Source organism: Microtus pennsylvanicus, chromosome 1 (assembly GCF_037038515.1).
Source record: "Microtus pennsylvanicus isolate mMicPen1 chromosome 1, mMicPen1.hap1, whole genome shotgun sequence".
NCBI lineage: Eukaryota > Metazoa > Chordata > Mammalia > Rodentia > Cricetidae > Microtus > Microtus pennsylvanicus.
This window is the reverse complement of record NC_134579.1, coordinates 57,071,776-57,088,705: the sequence shown is the minus strand read 5'-3', so window position 1 is coordinate 57,088,705 and position 16,930 is coordinate 57,071,776. Positions and strand designations below refer to the sequence as shown.

Here is a 16,930-nt window from a genome sequence, read left to right as displayed (position 1 = left end):
TTATTTCTTTGGCTCTGATTTCAGGATTGGTGTGTTTTCATTGGCTCTGCTTCCAGGACCAGAAGTGTGTTTCTTTGGCTCTGGCTTCAGGGTCAAGGTGTGTTTCTCTGGTTCTAGTTTCAGGACTAAAGTGTATTTCTTTCACTGGCTCTGGTTTCAGGGTCAGGGTCAGTTTCTTTGGCTGGCCGTTTTACCCTACAGCCTTAATGACCTAATCATCATCTTCCAAAGGCTACAACTTTTTATTTTCTTTTCATGTATGGGTGTTTTGCATCCATATATGTCTGTGTTCCTGATACTCAGAGAAGCCTCAAGAAGATACTAGGTCCTCTGGAACTGATTTTACAGATGGTTGCAAGGTGCCTGGTGCCTTGTGCTTGCATGGAACTGAACCCTGGTCCTTTGCAGCAGGCAGTGGTCTTCACAGCTGAATCATTTCTCCAGCATTAAGGCTAAAACTCAAGTGTTGCGTTCCTGATCAAGATTGAGCATGAATGCTTGATAACAGGAAAATAATCAAAATAGAGCAGATCTTGATGGAGAAGAGCTCACATCCCTTGGGAAAAGTCCAACAAAAGTAGCAACAAACTCCAAAACTTGAGAAAATAGACAAAGCAACAAAAATAATGGTATGTTGAAAATATTTTAAGTACCTTCACACATTTCAATAGATTTGTTAATAAATCTATTTTTCAGCATAGTTGAGGGCTAACTTTATATGCACGATAGAAGACCTGTTAAGAAATTCCAAGGTGCTGGGCAGTGGTAGTGCACACCTTTAATCCCAGCACTTGAGGCAGAAGCAGGCGGATCTCTGTGACTTCGAGGCCACCCTGGTCTACAAGAGCTAGTTCCAGGACAGGCTCCAAAGCTACAGAGAAACCCTGTCTCGAAAAACCAAAAAGAAAAAGAAAAGAAAACAAAATTCCAAAGTTTGATAGGATTATGAACAGGACACATGTATAGAGTTTACAACAAGTGTGATGGTAGAGACGGCTCAATGGTTAGGAACACTAGCTGTTCTTATAGGGGACCCAAGTTCAATTCCCAGCACCCACATGGCAGCTCACAATTATCTTTAACTGCAGTTCCAGAAGATTCAACACCCTCTTCTGGCCTTCATGGGCATCAGGTAAAAAAGGGGTACATAGATATATACAGGTAAAATCCTCATATACATTATATTAAATAAAACCAAACAGTAAACTCTAGAGAGAAAAATGGCTTCACATTCAGAAATTCTGCAGCCACTGTCATTTGAAATAAGTAGACAGAGAACACATGTTAAAGTGACTCCTTCGTACTTGTTATCCCAACACTCAAGAGGCTGAAGCAAAAATGTGAGTGCAAGACCAGCCTGGGCTACAAACACACATGGATGCACAAATATGTTAGAGGATTTATTTCTACTGACAATAGAAGCATTACTTTGTAGATGGAAGTTTCTGTCCTGCTTGGTCCCCTGCAGCCATTCAGTTCCAAAGAAACACACAGAGGTGTATATTAATTATAAACTGATTGGCCTATTAGCTCAGGCTTATTATTAACTCTTACAAGCTCTTACAATTTAACCCATCATTCTTGTCTGTATTAGCCATATGGCTTGGTACCTTTTAGCAGTGCAGCATTTTTATCTTGCTTCCTCTGCATCTGGGTGGCAACTGCTTCTGGCCTTTCCTTTCCAGAATTCTTAATCTGGTGGCCTCGCCTATATTTCCCGCCTGGTTAAGGGCCAATCAGCGTTTTATTAAACCAATATGAGTGACAAATCTTTAGAGTATACAAAAGCATTATCCTACAGCATTACTTCACTAATATCAGTGATCCAAATCACTGTAATAGCAGCAGTAACAGAAAGGCTGGGGTGTGGGGCTCAGTTGATAGAACTGCTTAGGATGTATGAGGAACTGGCTTTGATCCCCAGCGCCACATAAACTGGGTACACTGGTCCATGTCTGTAATCCCAATACTAGTGATGTGGAGACAAGACCATCAGAAATTCAAGCTTATGCTTAACTACATGTTGAGTTCGAGACCACTCTGGGCTACAGGAGACCCAGTCTCAAAAAGAAAAACTAAAGGTATCTCTTCAAATACTCAGATTTGGTCAAGAGACAATTCATCTGACAATAAAACAATGTATGCTTCTAAGCAGAATCACTACAGGTAGAATACACTCTTCCATAATGTATCATTACATACAGGCTCAACACCAGTTTGCCTGGTCTGTCAGTGGATACTATCTTGGGACACCTGTATCAACAACAACAACAACAACCAAAAAAAAAAAAACATGAACAAAAAAACCAAAAAGCAGAGTGATGGTTTTAGTGCTTAAGAGCACTTTGGGGGGCTGGAGAGATGGCTCAGAGGTTGAGAGCTTCGCCTGCTCTTCCAAAGGTCCTGAGTTCGATTCCCAGCAACCACATGGTGACTCACAACCAGGGGGGTCTGGTGCCCTCTTGTGGCCTGCAGGCATACATGTAGACAGAATATTGTGTACATAATAAATAAATAAATAAATATTTAAAAAAAAAGAGCACTTTGGGAAGGCCGGGCAGTGGTGGTGCATGCCTTTAATCTCAGCACTTGGGAGGCAGAGGCAGGCAGATCTCTGTGAGTTCAAGGCCAGCCTGAGCTACAAGAGCTAGTTCCAGGACAGGTTCCAAGGCTACAGAGAAACCCTGTCTTGAAAAACAAAAAGAGCACTTTGGCAGTGTGTTTCCCAGAACCCATTTTGGACAGATGGGCAGATAGCCACCTACAACATCTTCTGGCTCCCAAAGGCACATACACACACATTAAAAATAAGCAAATCCACAAAGATCACAAAACAAACACTGCTGAAGTTTTGGAAGCTCCTTAATTTTTCTGTGCAATTTTTAAGATCATTTTTTATTATTTTTGTTTATTTTTTTCGAGACAGGGTTTCTCTGTAGCTTTTGGAGCCTATCCTGTAACTAGCTCTTGTGGAAGAGGTTGGCCTTGAACTCACAGAGATCCACCTGCCTCTGCCTCCAAAGTGCTGGGATTAAAGGTGTACGCCACCACCACCCAGCTTTTATTATTTTTATTTACGTATATGTGTCTATATGGGTTTGTGCATGGGCATTCATGTTCCCAAGCCCCAGGAGACCAGATTGCTCAGATTTCTTGGGAACTGTAGTTACAGGTCAAGAGCTGCCTGACGTAGACAGCTGGTACTCAGGTCCTTCGCATGAGAGTATGAGCGCTTACCTGATGGCTAAGCATCAGCACCTAACCTAATTATAACACACAACCCTACCCTTCATTGTGTGTCCTGGAACTAGAGTAACTCAAAGATGGCTTGGGAGGGTGTAAAATGCTTACTGTGTAAGCAGAAGGACCTGGGTTTGGGTTCCCAGAGCACACATAACATCTGGGCATGCTCATCTGTTGTTATAGGAGTGCTAGAGAGGGGTGAGGCATGAGCATATATGCAGATTCCAGGTCAAGCAGTCTAGTTAAAAACAGCCAGCTCCAGGTTTAGTGACATATTTTCAAGAAAATAAGGTGGAGGGCAAACAAGATGACTCTTTAGTAAAGGCACGTACCACAAAGACTAATGACTTGAGTTCAATCTTTGGGACCCACATGCTGAGAGGAAGAGAACCCATTCCTACAAGCTGTCCTCAGATCTCCACATGTATGCCCTGGCATGTGTGTGCTCACATACATACAGATACATGCAAACACACACAAATTTAAAAGTGTAGGTAAAAAACAAAAAGTAAAGTAGAAAACAATAAGGGAAGGCACCAGATAAGGTTGGCCCTGGCTTCCACACTTGTACAAATACCTAAGGGCATGTGCATAGACCACACCTACAACAATAATTTCCTCACCCTTTACAACAACATGTTAAATATATTATCTGATATAGATTGAAATGATGTCAAGGTCAACTCTAAAGCTTTGCTTTTAACAAGATTGAACATCTTTTATTTATATATTTCTGATATACATTAATGATCTTATACATTTAACTAAATCTAACAACAATGTTGAAAACAGAACATAAACAACATTTTCAAATTTTAATTGCATTGAAATACTTTTTCAGTAACTGATGTAAATGACCAGTGAATAGCCTATATGAAGTTGTAGGCTGTATACAGATTCACTTTTAAGACTGAAAGCCGCATACCTATTAAAACAACAACAAATTTGCAAATGCACACATTACATATGCAAGAAAATGCATGCAGGGCTATAACATTTACTCCTTAACCTTAAAGCCATTTTTTTAAAGTAAACTGGATTAAGCATCTTAATATTATATATGTACATCAAGGCACATTCATTTCTTGTGCTTTAGGAATGATTTACATATGATCTGTTTATATCTTAATTTTATATTTTAAGAAAGCTTCTAATATCTAAAAGCTTAATTTTAACAATTATAGCTTGAACAATAGTTTTCTAGAGAGAAATGTGGCCATCTCCCCATAGTTATTTTCAAAATCTGAATCTGACAACTCAGAAAGGTGAGAAATTAAAAAAAAAAAAATCAAACACATGAATGAATATAATTTAGTTTTAAGGTAACTTTTCAAAATATGTCCAGCAATTTGATAGTACCATAATCAACTTTTTTTTTGTATAACACAGTATAATGAGGGCTGAATTGAGAATTTTAAACATTTTGAAATTATCTAACAATTATATAGCATCCATAGTCACTATAGGTGAAATCTTTCAACAAATTTAAACAAACATGATACAAAAGCTAAAACATACCAAACATAACTTCTTCGATAACTTGTTCGTTCTTCAGCAAAATAATCAGTTTTGATTTTTTTCCATTTATAGTCCAATGTTATCAAGCAGAAACTTCCCATCAACAGTGTTTAATAACAGTACTCTTTTCTCATGGCCAATTACTTGCCTTGAAGAGATAGTATAGTAAGGCTTTAATAGACATCTCATGCATTTTAATGGTATTGTAAAATTAGCTTTGCATTTGTGAGTCCCCATACAGATAAATAAATTATGCAAACTTGATTACAACACAGAACTCAAGTGCTTCAAGACAGACTAGATTCTGACTTAGAAGCAGTTAAAATAAATAGTAAGTCAAGAATCATAGATCTAAAGCATTTTAAAATATAATATACTTATGCATCTTATGGATATGCTTTATATTAGAATTTTTTAAATCCACAAACAACTAGTTACAGAACCTCTGTATTTTGAGAATAGAACAGAAGAAAAGCTAACCGTGCAGCCTCTTACATTCAAAATATGTAATAAAATAATGTCAAAATATGAAACTGCACATCTTTAAATTTTGTATATTTATAAACATTCATTCATAGAAGGCATACCATGATCAACTACATCCCATCCAACAGATTTCTGTTTTCAGTTTCTTTACAGAAAGTGGACTTTCCTACAGAACTCACTGGCCAGACAAGTTTAGTAATGTCACCAACAGCCCAGTTTCACATCTGAAGTCTACATGGGTAGTGACATAACTGTAAACACACGCTCTGTGAGCTCAAGGGAGTCGTCTCCTGTGGCTGCAGTACTCACTCTGCTTCCGGCATATGTGCCACTTCTACTTCAACAGTCTGAATGGCTTCTGCAACTTCAGACAGCTTCTGTCCTTGCTGTTGTGCCAACACATAGTTAACCACTTGCATAATACTTTGGTCAGAAAGGGTAGATACTGATGGACACTCTTCAGTAGCTGCAACTGCTTCAAGAACTTCCATAGTTTCTCCTGTCACCACCACAGTCTCAAGTTCTTGAGGCCCAGTGCTTTCTTGCTCTTGCATGTCTGCAGTTAAGATGCTGACAGCATGTTCCACTTGAGTTCCTTGGTTATGAAACTGCAGAGTGTCTTTTTCTAGCATAATTTTGCAAGGCACATAGTCTCTGTGGAATTTAGTCATATGTTTACGAAGTGTTCGAGCATCTATGTAGGCTTCGCTACACACAGGACACACATAGGGCCGTTCACCAGTATGTGTTCGGACATGACGTTTTAGTGATCTGGCATCAGCCCAAGCTACTCCACATGTTAAGCACTCAAAGGGCTTAACTCCTATCAAAAAAGAAAGAGAAAAGAGGGTATATGGGATAAGGTTCCAAATTCTAATATATATGAAAATAATTTGCAAATGTTTTTCAAGTATGCCCACAACCATTTCACTTTTATTACTATAATCTTTTAGTTAGCATCAAATAATTCTCAATGGACTAACTAAGATTTTGCACTATAATTTTTCTAAAAGCATTCTCACATAATAGAAGTTACTTATGAACAACTAAGTTTGCCATGATTTTATTTATCCTTTAACTGCAATCTTACAATCCTAGGATAAGAGTCTCCAAATAAGTTTCAAACTCAGCATCACTTCAATCTTTCAAGATACAGGCTTAATCTACAAAGAGAGAAGGTAGCTGATAAAACACTGACAAATGATGATGCTCCATGTGCTCGTTTTGGCAGCACATATATTAAAATTAGAAAGATACAGAGAAGATCAGCATGGCCCCTAAAAAAAAGAATGCTCATTGGCCCTCTTCTAGCAGGATAAATATGCATTACCTTCATGGTTGTTCATGTGTCTCCTATACTCTCTCAGCTGAGTGAATTTTCTTCCACACTGATCACACACCCGTTCCAGGTTTTGCTTTGCTCTTCCTTTCTTCCCATGGGTGGCTTTCTTTACGTGTCTTCTGAATAAAGCTTTCTCATAAAATTCTTTGCCACATATATTACACCTAAAATAGAAAAGGCCCAAATTAGTTTTCTCTAAAGTAATAAGGCCATAAGAATCAACTGAAGTGTGAATATTTCTCAATGAGTTTAGATACTTCTCAGACTGACTCACCTGTAAGGTTCAGTGACAGAATGGGACTTGACATGGGAATACCAATCTTTCTTCCAGCTGTAGCACTTGTCACAATATTGGCACCGAAATGGCTTCACACCAAGATGTTTGTTCATATGTTGGCGCAGATCTCTAGCTTCAAAGAAACTTTTCTCACATCTGTAATAAAGTTTAGTTAACCAATTGGATCATCTTTAAAACAAGTCTCCAAGAATTCACTATATTAAGTTTTTGAAGCTTCACAAAATTATTCCAAATTTAAAACATCAGAGAGAGAGAGAGATCTATTTTTTTTTGAGAGATCTATTTTTTCAATCTTGCATCAAGGATGCAAGATTTAAATTCTTTTTAGAATACTCAAAATGCTTGAGAAGGAATCATGCAAGGCTCCCAAGTTACCAAAGTGAGTTTATTGTCCACCTCTCCTTATCCCTCTCTCTTTGAAACCCCTTCATCCCCTTCCTCTTTTGTCCATGTTAGGAAGGTAGGCTTTATCATTGACGCTAGGAACGAAGCAATGATTCAGGCCTAATCAGTAACAGCATTCCCTTGGTAGCAGCAATCAGCTTAGGGATGCTAAATGACTTAACTTGATCCAATCAGAGTGAAACTCAGGACTTTTACAGGAACTACCAGAAAAGAATCTTGACAATTTGGAAGTTGAGAGGATGAGAAGCTGAAACCACTGCCAGACTTTGTCCATATGGAGCCTGAGAGAAACCAGATACTAATGAATCTGAATCCAACTTAACCAACCACTCAGACCTCCAGACATGACTTTTCATTAAAACCAGTTCGGTTGGGTTTTCATTCACAGATAACAACAAAAAAGTATTGATAAAAACACTGTACCTAAGGCCAGGTGCTAGTGGCACATGCCTTTAGTCCCAGTATTTCAGGGACAAAGGCAGGCAGACCTCTGTGAGTTCAAGCCCAGCCTGGTCTATATAGCAAGTTTCAGGACAGCCAAGGCTATTAATTAAGACTGTGTCTCGGGCTGGAGAGATGGCTCAAAGGTTAAGATCACTGACTGCTCTTCCTGAGTTCAATTCCCAGCAACCACATGATGGTGATCTGATGCCCTCTTCTGGCCTGCAGGTGTACATGCAAGCAAAACACTGTACATATAATAAATAATAAAGAAAATATTAAAAAAAAAGACTGTCTCATAAAACACAAAACAAAACAGAAAGTCCATCGTATATTTTCTGGTATCATTACTATTATTATTATTATTACTATTATTTTGGTCATTTGTTTTGTCTTTTTTCTTTTTTTTTTGGTTTTTTTCGAGACAGGGTTTCTCTGTGGCTTTGGAGCCTGTCCTTGGTCATTTGTTTTGAAACAGAGTTTCACTCTGTAAACCAAGTATGTCTCAGACATGCAATTTTCCTGCCTCAGTTCAAGTACCAGGATACAGACATGTGCCACTGTGGCCAACTCTATTTCTACTCTAAAATAAGACTAACTGTAGTAAAACTGGCAAATTCAGCATGGTAGGAAATGGCAAACATTAATGTCTTAAATCAATTGGCTAACTTTATTGGGGAGTTTAGGAACTAATCAAAAGTATACATTGCATCCGTGTGTGGTAACATATGCCTTTAATTCCAGCATCCTGGAGGCAAGCAGATCTCTTTTGAGTTCCAGGCAAGTCAAGAAGTTACCAAAGGAGTTCCAAGTAAGCCAGAGCTTCACCCAGTAAACCCTGTCCCCAAAAAGAGTGACTCAGGAAAGCCAGGACTAAAGGACTAAATAGAAAGACCCTATCTCAAAAAACAAACAAAAAACAAAAACAAAACCTATAATGGCCAGCAAATGATTAATCAAGAACAATTACTATGGCTGGAGAGATGGCTCAGCAGTTAAAACCACTTGCTCTTGCAGAGGACTCAGAGATTTGATCCTCAAAACCCACACAGTGGCTCACAATCATCTGTTAACTCCAGTTCCATGAGATTCAACATCTTCTGGCCTCTTCACAAACCGAGCAGTCATGGTGCATATACAAACACGAAGGTAAACATTCATACACATACAATAAAAATAAATCTTTACAAAAAGCAATTGCTGCATAACTAAAGTTTTATGGGATTTTAAATTTACCCTAGCTCCGTAGAGCTTAGCAGCAGCCTTGAACACAATAGCCTACATTCCTAGTACTACAAGGATCTAAAGAACTATGTTTTGTTTTGTTCATGTTTTTAGAGACAGGGTCTTGCTATGTAGTTCGGTTGTCCTAAAATTCACTATGTAGACTAAAGGCTAACCTTGAACTCACAGAGTTTTATCTAAGTCTGCCTCCTGAGTGTTGAGACCAAGGGCATGCATCACTAGGCCTAGTCTGAAACTATGATTACTGGCTAACTCCATGCCTTTTATTTATACTCCAACCCTCCCAAAACTGTATACTTGGAGTAGAGTTGTTTGTTGAGAGCATTTAAAACCAAATACATTAGCCTGTGTTTCTTAGAGGCAAGGAATACATTTTGTAGAAACAAAAATACCAAAAGCATGAGAATGAGATGCTTTGGGGAATAAGAACTTTGAAAATTATCTCTTTCTGGGAAACACAACGCACAGACGTTTAAGACTGAAAACGTGTGCAAAGGCCCTGTGCTATCACTGGCTGACTTGAATCTGCACAACCTGTGAGGGAGCACTAGAATGGCTGGCAACTGTCAGTCTCAATGCTGAATTCTAGAATTAGTAATCCTATTTGTACAAAACTATGAACGTATTACAAACTCCCTTTAAGGTGAATTTAAATCTTTTTTTTTTAGGTGGGTCAAACGTTGTAGAATTAATCTCACTGTGAACTGAAAATATAGTAGTGTTCTTTGCCAGTCATCTGAGAATATGCGAGCGTTTGGTGACCCCAGATGAACAGGAGAGGCCAGGGCACCCGACAGGTGCAGCTGGAGCCTACTCAATGTGACATAAGGTGACTGACTACTTTCCATTTTATGAATTTGACTTCAATTTTGAAGAAGATAATTTTGGAAAGTGAACAGAGAAGAAGAATTGTAAGGAAAGAGAAACAGTTAGTGTTTCAAGGAACCCTACGAAGGAGCCTGGCTGGTGGTAGACTTTTCCCCTACCGTCTCCACCCCTAGGTAGGACACCTTGGAAAGTCTCTTTTAATCACTTTTAAAAAAACTCTTAAAAACAAACCAACAGTAAGAGCTAGGTAGACTGATCACTCAGTACACTGACATTACAGTTAATGTTATCTTTGAATATTTTCTTATAAAAAAAACAATATTCAAAAAACCCAGGTGAGATAAGTGAAATTAACTTCACATATTAACTACTTACTGAGTACAATGATAGCCTCGAACTTCAGGCTTTGGTTGGTGTTTTTTAAGGTGCTTGCTAAGTCCGGAGCCCCTGTGAAAAGACTTTCCACAAACTGAGCAAAAGTATTTGGATTCTCCTGTGAGAAAAAGAAAAGCCATGTTATAAATCTAGTAAGAAGCCCTTTTTAACATAATTTGTTACATTTCAGAAGTTAAAATTTTACCAAGACTAGAGAACCCAAAAACTGTCATTTTACAAAAACCTGGAAAAAATTGAATTTTCTATTTCCTTTCAAAACTACAGCACTATCAAGATACTCAACATACTGTGATAGTATTCTTTCACTGATACAAATACTTTGCAGGGGAGAGCTGAGTCACAGTATTTAAAACATTCATAGGAGAGAAAGGAGGAAAGAGGATAGGAGCTCTCGATGGAGAAGAGGTGGGCAGAGTGGTAACAGGAAGTCATTCAAAGGAGGTGTTAGTCTACCTACCAAGCTATTATTGCTCCCTTCATCACTGCCCAGCCTCCTGTGCTTCCCATCCTGATGTGGGAGTGTCATATATCAATCTGTTGATTTCATTGGCTAAGCAATAAAGGAACTGCCTCGGCCCATTTCATTGGTTAGAAGATAGGTGGGAGGAGTAGACAGAACAGAATGCCAGGAGGAAGAGGAAGTGAGGTCAGACTCCGCAGCTCTCCTCTCCAGAGCAGACACCTCAGAGAGAGAGGCCATGCTACCTGCTCCAGGGAAGACGCACGCTATGAAGCTCCGACCCAGGATGGACTTAGGCTAGAATCTTCCCGGTAAGCGCACCTAGGGGCGCTACACAGATGATTAGAAATGGGCCAGAGCAGTGTTTAAAAGAATACAGTGTCCGTGTAATTATTTCGGGGCATAAGCTAGCCGGGCAGGGCAGGCGGCTGGGGTGTTTGGGGATGTAGCCCCGCCGCCGCCCTTACTACTACACCATCCCATGCAGAATGGAATCCTATAGTTAGTTGTGGCAGCTCGGCTCTCCCTGACACAGACTAACTGTTACTGTTATGAACAGGTTGACAGAAACAAAATTGAGACCAGGAATAGAGTCACCGCCATGACTCTAGAAGTTATGGGAGGCATAGTGGTGCACACCTTTAATTCAAGGACTTAAGAGGCTGAGGCAGGAGGATCTCTGAGTTCTAGGCCTGCCTGATCTACAGTTCCAACTCAGGTTCCAGGACAATAGGATACTAGTACAGGCCACAGTGTAAGAATGTGCAATGTCTGAATAATTTATGAACTGTAATAGTTATTGGGTTAAATCTAAGTTCAGCAGCATCGGCCACCTACATGATTGCTTTACAGAACATCTGAACGTAGTAAGTACATGAGGTTCAGTGACTAAAGCACATGTTGCTAACCCCGCCTTTCAACTTCACTTCCCTTCCTGGAACCCGTATGATGGAGGAAGTTGTCCTCTGACCTCCACACACATGCCATAGCACCCAACTGCCACACATACATACATACACATTCATGAACACATACAAAATAATTAAGTAAATTTTTAAAAAAGAGTATTTCTATAAAAATAAAACAATTCAGAAATTGTATTCAAGAAAACTTTAAAATTTTACTACTAACTAAAAGATTACACACATTAACTTATGAGCATCTTAATATAATTACTTCTACTTGGGGGTAAAGAGAAATTTGAGACAAGGCCCAGCTATGTAGACCAGACTAGCCTAGAACCTCTATGAAGCCCACTGAACTCATCATCCTCCTGCCTCATGGTCCCAAGTGCTGGGAATATAATGTTCTGATATAATTATAGTATAACCAATCAACATAATACTAAATTAAAAATATTAAATATAACTATGTCAATAATGTTTACAATTACCTGTGTGAATACTCATATGTTCCTGGAGACTCCGTTTGGTAACAAATGACTTGACACACAGTTCACACTGGAACTGCTTTTGGGACTGATGGAGACTTTGATGTAATTTTAGACCATGCTTATAGATAAAAGTTTTTCCACAGACCTAACACAGAAATATTTAAGACAGCAAAACAAAAAAGATTTTATTTTTGAAGAGTGTATAAAAAAATCCCAGTATTAAATAGAAATGTTATAATTAAACTGCGACTTATATTAAAGTTAGCAAAATGACAATGTCAAAGATGAAGCCACAAATACCAAGGATCTTAGCTAGTTGACTCCCTTTCTTATTCAGTACAACTGCCATCTTCCCAAAAGTATACACACAATAGTATGGAAAAACATTGTGCTATCCTTGCCAGCCTAGCAAAATATACCCCTTAAAGAGGCATGAAAGCCCTTCTCATTTCCCAAGACATCACACAAACAGTTCCTCTTAAACTCTGGATGAAGAATAGGCTATGTTCAATTTCCCCAATCCATCAGGGAAATCTTATTAAACGTAGCAATGTCAGTAACTCCGAAAGCTTTCACGTTCTTTTTTTTTTTTAAGAATACAACTTTTTTTTTTAATATTTATTATGTACACAATATTCTGTCTACATGTATGCCTGCAAGCCAGAAGAGGGCACTAGACCTCATTACAGATGGTTGTGAGCCACCATGTGGTTGCTGGGAATTGAACTCAGAACCTTTGGAAGAGCAGGCAATGCTCTTAACCGCTGAACCATCTCTCCAGCCCAGCTTTCACGTTCTTAACTCTGTGTTTATTCCCCATGGTATACACATTTTGAGTAGTGTTACACTGAAGATCAGATGCTAAAACTAACAGTGTTTAAACTTACAAAGAAGCAATTCTTAGAGCTTGACCTCAAAAATAATTGGGATAGTGAAGAAAGAAACAGCGAGTAACAAGAAAAATAAAACAGCCCATGAGCTGATAAATACTAAATATTGATGAATGGTTCTTATAATGAATTCTATTTTCATGTAGTAAGATGCTTAAACAGACCTGTGGCTAGAGAGATCATTGAGCTGAGAGGAGACCCTTCTACTGCCATATTGTTAAATTAATGTATTTGCTAACTATTCTAAAATAATTATTTTTATTTCTACAATAGATGATCATTACAGAGATCCAAAATAGGTCAAAATGAAGTGAGTAAAGGACTGTGGATTTCCCGAGTCCAACTGATATAATTTGGGAAAAAACTCAGAAAGCCGAAGGACTGGATCTGAACACCAAAGGAACATGATGTCTACTCTAAAATGCTGTCTTGTCCATCTGTCAGGGAAGCTGTACCCGTGAACTGTCAACAATATAAGTACCTCCACAATGACATCAACTGGCAAGCTAAAAATAGACAGGGGAAATTCCATATGGTCCCACCACTACATGAAGAGCTATGGGGCATCTCAGGAGGCAGAGGCAGGTGGATCTCTGTGAGTTCGAGGCCAGCCTGGTCTATAAGAATAAGTTCCAGGACAGGCTCCAAAGCTACAGAGAAACCCTGTCTCAAAAATAAATAAATAAATAAAATAAAATAAAAATTTCAGTGTTCAAAAAAAAAAAAGAATAGAAAAGCAGGCCCTCCTTGGCTATATAGCCAGCTGAAGGCCGTCCTGGGTTACATAAGACCCTGTTCAAGGGGCTGGAGAGATGGCAGATGGCTTAGTGGTTAAGAGCACTGACTGCTCTTCCAGAGGCCCCAGGTTCAATTCCCAGCACCCACATGGCAGACAGCTCACAACCATCTGAAGATCGAGTTGCAGGGATCTGACATTTTCACACCAATGCACATAAGAAAAATAAATAAATAAATAGATAGATAAGAATAAGAAGAGCTATGGGGCTGTAGAGGATGGGGTTCAATGGCTGCAAAGAGAAGGAGAATCAGTCTCCTCCAGGGACCAGTTTCCACATGATGTCCACTCCCAAGAGATCCACCCTAGACACATGCATGTATATATGAGCAGACTTAAATGGACCATTCTTATGTATGCATATATATATGAATGTAACAACAGAGGCACACAAATATGGATGAGGGGTGCACAGAAAGAGTTGGAGACATGACGGGGGCAGAGTGATATAGACGCAATGCTCATGTATGAAGTTTTAAAAAACTAAAACAAAACTATATACTGGTTCCACAACTGTCTGTTAATAAAAATAGATTGTCATGTTCATATGTAAGGCTATCGGTGTTGCTCAAAACTCTTCCATGTTCCAAACAGCCCAAAGCTGGATAATCACAGTATTCTTTAACCAAGAGTTTTGGCTTTTACTTACCCCAAATCCTCAGCAACAACAAAAAGATAGCTTAGGTAGGACTTTTTCTGAGCAGTATTTGCTTGTACCATACATTCTTTTTTACTACAGGTAATTTCTACTAAAGGCTAAGGGATGATTGGGGTGATGAATAGGTAGTCTCATCCAGTAGGTACTATGGACACCAACACATTTCAAATAATGACTTCAAGTTAATGTCTACAAATTAAAGACTACAACAGGTGTTCATATTTAATGTAGGCAACGAACCAAAAATAAACTTCCCTAACATTTAACAAGAGTAAAGATGACTTCAGAGAATACATTATCAACCCATGTCATCACTGCAGTTGATTTCCAATCTTCTTTAAATAATGAAATAAATAAATAGGCTCTTACCTGGCATGCATGTGGCTTTACACCTGTGTGCTTTAGCATATGTATTCGAAGAGAGTATAATTTAGGTAATGTCCTTCCACATATAGAACATATAAATTCTCTTTTGGTTCTTCCCTTCTCAGATGATGCTCCTGATGCCTCATTAGATGTGGAATTGGATGAAGATGAAGTAGGTGCATCTTTTCTTGTATGTCGTATAAGGTGTGCTCGCAATGAGGCACTATACTGAAACTGTTTTTTACATAACTAAAAAAGCAAAACAAATGTTCTTTCTATATAAAATGTTAAGTGAAATTTCACATTTAAATTTTCAAATTCTGGTTATAATTATAAATAAACAAATATAGTTTAAAGTTAATATATGTGGTACTGGGAAGACGTCTCATCAGAGGTTTAAGTATTTGCAGCACAGAACCACCTATATACACACAAAAGACAGCCTAGGCCATATAAGACCCTGCTTTCAAAAAAAGATAAAATTTTGAAAAGTACTAGGTACCAGATTATAAAGACAAAAAGGATAAGACTCTGGAGATAGCTAAGTATTCTAAGAGGGCATAATTAGAGTAGGCTTAGGAGCTAGAGAAATGCCTCAGAGGTTAAGAGCACTGGCTGCTCTTCCAAAAGTCCTGAGTTCAATTTCCAGAAACCACATGGTGGCTCACAAACATCTATAATGAAATCTGGTGCCCTCTTCTGGCCTGCAGGTGTACATGCGGGCAGAACACTGGATGTATAAGTAAATAAATCTTAGAGTAGGCTTGAGTTGGATTTTAAAGGAATAGTAGATAGAGTTTGTTATATTACTTGGGATAGAGGGTTTGTCTGATCTGTTTTAGGGCCTGGGTTTGAATCCTGGCACAACTACCAAGAGACTATACCAGAACACACACATAAAAAGTATTATCTATATATCAATAACAAGAGTTTTAGGTGGAAATGATATAGGGACTAGGAAAAGTAGAAAAGTATGCTAGTCTTCAGATTTTATCTTATAGTGACTGTGGTTCAGGAAAGCTCTTATGTCTCATAAATTGAAAATATATATGATCACCATATTAAAATTTTTATTTAAAAAACCTAGTAGAATGCTTATAAAAGTTGATTCTCTCCACCCTACATGTTATTGATTCCCATCATCCCACTTTAATAATATAGCTATGTCACATTAGTTCATATACGACCAGTTTTGTTTGAGACAGGTTTTCCTCTGTAGCCCAGTCTGCCTGTAACTTACCTTGAAGTCTAGGCTGGCCTTAAAAATTCTGACTCTCCTCCTGCCTCAGCCTTGGAATGCTGAGATTATAGAGTCATTGTACTTGGTTATTGGTTATGAACACTATCAAACATGAGCTATGTGATATAATTTGATCCTTTCACTTTTTATTTTCTATTTTGCTAATGTCTCTTTATATGTACCAACTGATCACTAAAAATCTTCCCTGCTCTAGTTTTGAACACTGTTCCTTGTCTTCTAATTTTAATTCTTGTCCTTCTGAATTTCACTCCGCTCATCCACGCCACATGCAAACTTCAGAACTTCTTGTTATCCAGTATTCTAGGCAAAAGCTTCTTCTGCATGTCTTTTTTTTTTTTTTTAAGACAAGGTCTCTCTCTCTCTGTACTCTTTGTAGCCCTGACTTGTCTCAAATTCACAGAAACCCATCTGCTGCTGTTTCTAAATGCTGGGATCTAATGCGTGTGCCAGCATGCCTTGCTCTAGAGTTCAGCTTTTTAAGATGAAAACAACTGGCTTCTCCCTCCCTTTTTCCTATCCATGCTCTAAAAACATTACTTAAAAATTTCAAAACAGTCTAATCTCCCCATTTATTCCCACTCCTATTTCTATTCAATTGTACATACCAACTTTTCTGAGGTATTTGTTACTATCTAGGTGTTCTTCCATTTATAGTGGGGTCCCATCATAATAAATCCATCATAAAGTTAAGTCTTCAAGTTAGATCATTGTTGGAGACCAAATTTTACTTAAAAGCTGCTGTTTTCCTCAATGTGCTTTTGTCCCTTGGTATGCATCTGACACTGTCTTGATTGCTTTTCCTGTTGCTGTGACAAAATACAGGACAAAAGTGACTTAAGGGAAAGTGCTGAGCTGCCTTTCTTCAGAGCTCTGCTTCCTGACTGTGTACCTCATGTGACCATAC

General features: G+C 38.4%; 1 protein-coding gene and 1 pseudogene across 2 annotated transcripts in view; one reads left to right on the top strand and one right to left on the bottom strand.

Moving 5' to 3' along the window:
• Positions 1 to 3,935: 3,935 nt before the first annotated feature.
• Positions 3,936 to 16,930, bottom strand: part of Zbtb11 (zinc finger and BTB domain containing 11) — a 30,857-nt gene continuing 17,862 nt past the window's right edge. Inside the window, exons 6-12 of one of the 2 annotated variants that reach the window (XM_075964463.1) lie at positions 14,769 to 15,014; positions 12,056 to 12,200; positions 10,182 to 10,299; positions 6,864 to 7,022; positions 6,578 to 6,753; positions 5,557 to 6,070; positions 3,936 to 4,909 (exon numbers count right to left, since the gene is read on the bottom strand). In XM_075964463.1, the coding sequence (XP_075820578.1) occupies positions 4,828 to 4,909; positions 5,557 to 6,070; positions 6,578 to 6,753; positions 6,864 to 7,022; positions 10,182 to 10,299; positions 12,056 to 12,200; positions 14,769 to 15,014 (1,440 nt within the window). In that variant the 3' untranslated portion in view covers positions 3,936 to 4,827. Of the gene's footprint in view, positions 4,910 to 5,414; positions 6,071 to 6,577; positions 6,754 to 6,863; positions 7,023 to 10,181; positions 10,300 to 12,055; positions 12,201 to 14,768; positions 15,015 to 16,930 lie in introns of those variants that run through there. The other variant, XM_075964473.1, reaches the window with a different exon arrangement.
• LOC142842790 (U6 spliceosomal RNA) lies at positions 6,463 to 6,526 on the top strand (annotated as a pseudogene).